Below are 5,198 nucleotides of genomic sequence, written 5' to 3'. Positions count from 1 at the left end.
GCACACACATGCGCACACAAGCACACGCATGCACACACACACACACACGCATGCACACACTCACACTCACACACGTGCGCACACACACATACACGCATGCACACACACACACACACACACACACACACTCACACACGTGCGCGCACACACACACACGCACACACACACACACACACACACACAAAAGCACACACACACGCATACACACACACACACACACACACACACACACACACACACAAAAGCACACACACACGCATACACACACACGAGTACATGAGTGTGGAGCTTCTAACATTATCAGTATGGGTGTCTGCCACGGGCGAAATTCCTGGATTACAGCATAATTGGTCCTTGGCCCTCGGGTTCACCCACGGCGGAATTTTTTTATTGCGTCATTCTTGGGCAGAAGTATGATGAAGTGGGTATGCTTTCCCGCGCTTGTTTTGTAGATACGGTGAGAGTTCGTCAGGTTCAAGACACATCGATCTTTCGTCCGTTGTTCTGCTTCGACTACCGTAGCTGTGATGTACCAATTCTTTGTACTTTCATCTCTGGCTACATGATGGCATCAGCGAGCCAAACAGCCGCCAAAGACTGATGTCATAAAAAAATTTCGCCGTGGGCTGGGGGATCGTCGAGTCGCACACTCTTGGTTATGTACTGTTGGTACAACAGATGCATTAGTAGTATCCCCAAGAGTATTATATGCCCCGAGAGTTTGCAACTCTGCATATGGGGTCTCCGATGGCGAAAACTCACATCAAATGTCTCAGGTACATTTTGTACTACGTACAAACTATAGCGTGCGCACAATCCGGAAATCTGCCATGATTATGCTGGTGAGTTGCATACGAGATTATGCTGGTGAGTTGCATACGAGATTATGCTGGTGAGTTGCATACGAGATTATGCTGGTGAGTTGCATACGAGATTATGCTGGTGAGTTGCATACGAGATTATGCTGGTGAGTTGCATACGAGATTATGCTGGTGAGTTGCATACGAGATTATGCTGGTGAGTTGCATACGAGATTATGCTGGTGAGTTGCATACGAGATTATGCTGGTGAGTTGCATACGAGATTATGCTGGTGAGTTGCATACGAGATTATGCTGGTGAGTTGCATACGAGATTATGCTGGTGAGTTGCATACGAGATTATGCTGGTGAGTTGCATACGAGATTATGCTGGTGAGTTGCATACGAGATTATGCTGGTGAGTTGCATACGAGTTGCATGGGGGGTGCTTCAATACTAGTGTGATGGTGATTCTAATCTTGGACGATTTTCTTTTTTCGTCAGGCACCGAAAATTCGCCGCAGTCTGACCAGGCCCTAACATACTTGCCTACCCAGCCAAAGCAAATCCCTTAGGGCATGATCGATTGGGCGAATCCCGAGCAAGTGTGCTCAGAGTGAGCGTGATCGTTTGGTTGAATCCGATCGAATCCGGAGTAGGTGTACTTGGAGTGGAATCCGACCACACCGGCCCCCACACCGGGAGTGGAAATGGACTTTGCTGTTTTTGGACAGCTTTCACAGAATCTTTGTACGATATGCGTACATTTTGCGTACTACACCCTTGTTTTGTTCGATTGGGCCAGCGTTGCTCGGACCACACCGCCTGCTCGCACTCAATCCAGATTCGCTAATCGATGACACCCTTAATGCCTTATGCCTGGTTCACACTAGGCCGATTTTCCGGCCGACATGAGAGAGGTTTTGCATTCCGAAATTCGGCAAACTTTTCGGCGCCGGGGAGCGAGGTCAGAAAATGCGCTCGAAGATTCGGCGCGCATCTTCGGAAAAAGCCCACTTTGTCGAAAGTACTTTTCGGAAGAAGTTTCGTGTAGTTGAAGAGGAGCGCTAGCGTGTGATATTTGAAAATATTTCTTATCTAGTCATGGATTCGCAGGCATCTTCGTCGAGATCGGCATCGTCACCTACTAGTACCTTTGCTTTCTTCCCTCCAATATTGCCTGGATACATACACCCCCTTTCGCCGCCTCGAGTGCCTTCACCACCATCGAGCGGCGGGAAAGACAAGCCGAAATGTATCAAGTTCGACTTGTCAATGGATCTGATCCTTCTCCGGCAGCTGAGAGGTGGCACCAATCCGTTTCTTCGTGGATCCCCAGGTTACGAGGAAGCAGCTTTGGCCCTCGACTCCTTGGGCGACCCAAGATTTGCTGGGATCACCAAGAAAGGATCCCGAGATCGAACGCTGCTGATGCTAGAGGCGCACCAGAAAGGCGACCTATGGAAGAAGAAGCAATCAGGGTCTGACGAGGAATTCACAGAGAAAGTAGCACTGATGACTGAGCTGGCTGACTTGAAATACGAGGCTAGCGAAAAGTCTGCTGCCAAACAAGTAGCCCCAGCCGCAGACCGTCAGGCGGCCCTGCTCCTCAGAGATGAGGCAACTTCCACGCTTGGGCCGGTGAAGCGTAAGAGCGAGAAAAGCGACGATGCCACCGGCATGAACCCGAAAAGCAAAAAGCAGGATGCTCCAAAAGCCAGTGCCTGTGAGGTGGTGGTGGGTTACCTGGAGGAAAAATCGAAGGTGGAGCTCGAGGAGACGCAGCGCCGCCGAGAGTTGGAAGAGAGACGTGTGGCGGTGGACGAGAAACGTCTTCAAGAAGAGTTTAGTGACGAGTCGAAGGAGATCGAGAGGAGGAAGGTGAGATAACCTTTGCGTTAGGTGTTGTTTTACCGTTAACTACTGTTGATCCTTCCCTGTCGAACTTCTACGCGTACGTCAAAATGCGATGTTGAAACTACACATACACTGCTGTACACAATACGCGCCAGTGCAGGTATGCCTGTAGATGAAAATGTGAACAATCCAGCGAGACAAGCCCTCTTTTTGGCAGGTGTACATTCCTAGTTAGTACTGCACTTCAGAGCCATGATCTAATTCCCATACAGTGTGGAGAAACCAGTTGGGGAGCGGCATGGAATGGGGGGGGGGGGGGGGGGATCACCAGTACTTCACATCATGAGTAAAGTTAATATCCCCAGCAAAGCGGCAAAGCCCAGCAAAGCTTCTAATTTTTGTATTTAGTTCCACGGTTCGGGAGTAAAGTCGAACCACCATTCCAGTGTCTGCTCTAGGATTGTAGGACAGCCGGGTACACGTGTACCTGGCGCAACCATTTCAACCGGGTCGGAGCCGGGTACACATGTACCTGGCGCTGTCTCACCAGCCGAGTCACATGCTTTAACTGGTTGGTTGGTTTATTTTAATTCGGAAAACGGGAACTAGGCCCAATGTTATAAAGGCGAATGGATAAGCCGCATTTAGAAAAGAGAGGACAGGAATTAGAAAATTACGAAAGAAGAAGTACTGGAGTCTGACACATACAAGCCATGTAGTCAGTCCTTTCAAAGTTCGAAAGTGTAAAGTACCAACCGGGTCACAGGTGACCCGGTACTATATTTTCAACCGGGTTCAAGCGCCGCCCAACCGGGTGGATTACCCGGCTCACCCGGCGCTGGAGCAGACACTGCATTCAGGACCATCTTTGAGTGTATCTCTCAGGAGTAATGTGTTGTGCCTATAACGCTCAAAGCCACACTTTTGGAGATCCAGCTCATTACATGCTGGATACTGCATACTGTTTTCCAACCTGTCGTCAAAAATTCTATTGGTAGTGTGACGCAAATCCAAGAGAGTTAGTTGAGTGTGATGATAATTATACTATTTTCCTGCTTCCTTGCTTTTTTGTGCCTGTTTCAGATGGCGTTAGAGGAACAGAGATTGGAAGCACAGAAGGAGAAGGAGCGAGGTGAGAGAGAAGAAGCCCGAGCTGAAAGGGCGGCTCGGCAGAAGCGAGAAGACGCTGACAGAGCAGAGGCGAAGGCGGACCGGGAAGCACGGGAGAAGCGTGATGGTGCCATGATGGAATTGTTATCGAAGTTGGTGGCGAAACAAGCCAACTACATGTAACTGCATTGAGGGATGCAGGCCACGGTTTTCTTTACGCACCCGACTTCCACTCATCGAATTCTGTTCTTCCTTATTGTGGCCCCGTAGTTGATAGAAACACCTAAATGAGTGCTGTATGCTACAGACATATATATGAACCATTGTTGCTCCTTTCTGTTAGCCTGCTATGGCAATACCACTTACTCTAGGGTTTCAGTTTCACGCATGCTGTTCTAGAGTTGATACTCTCCGCTGTGGCTTTAGGCAATCATGTGATCCGTCTTATTCATGATCTTTCGCGCACGTTCATGTGTGGCACGTGCTTACATTCTGCGTTTGTTCTAGTAAGTTCTAAACATTCTTGTGGACCCGATTTACCTACAACCTCTGCTGGTGGTATCTTCTCTCCGCGTTACTTTGGTCTCACTGAATACGAGAAAGAAAGTACAGCTGTTCTGTATTCGTGTCCTGGGAGACATCCTGAATTTCAGTTGCTCTTTGTGGTACAGTCTTCTTGTTCAAGTATACTGTTTGTTCGAAAGTCAACCATCAACCTGCTTATTCTTTTTTCAACAGGTTTTCTCTCGTTCCGTATTACGAGTACCCTTTCGTGAATATATGCCACCAATCCATGAATCACTTTGGTTGTGGACATTGAGTGATGCCTGCTTGAATCCGGGCAACACCCGCAACACCCATTAGATTGTATGAAAGACTTGCTATGTACAAGGAAGAAAGTTTAAATGTGTGCGTATGTGTAGGGGGCGCTAGTGGACACAATGCAATCGCAACCAACGGTACCCTTTCATTTTAGATATAGATTCTCCATCTGCAAGAAGAACGGCCGTACTACAAAGATAGCAAGCACGGAGTAGAAACAGCGATTATAATATTGAATGCCAAAAAGTTTCTTCGAGTTCATGAACCTTAGGCATGTATGTGAGGACGGGTTTGAGACTTAAATGAGAGTTCATTTGACAAGACCGCGACAAGTTAATAATTGCGGGAGGCAAGAAATATTATCTTGATATACCAGATAAACAGTAAACGGTGCAAGGAAACTGGATGTCGACAGCGTGAAAACATAGTCTGTATAATGGCGGGCCACGCATACACTCCATAGCGTCACACAGTTTTGTTTGGTTGAATGGTTGAACAGGGGACACATTTTTGTTTAATAACTTAAAAACTCCATTGTAGCCTAGTCATATTTTCAGTACACCCAACTCGCAACACACGAACAGTCCGTGGCTACACCACGTACAATAAA

General features: G+C 47.8%; 1 protein-coding gene across 1 annotated transcript; it reads left to right on the top strand.

The window, feature by feature from the left end:
* The first annotated feature begins 1,838 nt into the window (after positions 1 to 1,838).
* On the top strand, positions 1,839 to 4,563 carry LOC135818972 (nucleolar protein 58-like). The gene is made up of 2 exons (XM_065332136.1): positions 1,839 to 2,680; positions 3,740 to 4,563. The coding sequence occupies exons 1-2, from the start codon at positions 1,904 to 1,906 to the stop codon at positions 3,947 to 3,949; spliced, it is 987 nt and encodes a 328-aa protein (XP_065188208.1). The 5' UTR covers positions 1,839 to 1,903; the 3' UTR covers positions 3,950 to 4,563.
* Positions 4,564 to 5,198: the final 635 nt, after the last annotated feature.

Source organism: Sycon ciliatum, chromosome 6 (assembly GCF_964019385.1).
Source record: "Sycon ciliatum chromosome 6, ocSycCili1.1, whole genome shotgun sequence".
NCBI lineage: Eukaryota > Metazoa > Porifera > Calcarea > Leucosolenida > Sycettidae > Sycon > Sycon ciliatum.
This window is presented reverse-complemented; position numbering and strand designations above follow the sequence as displayed.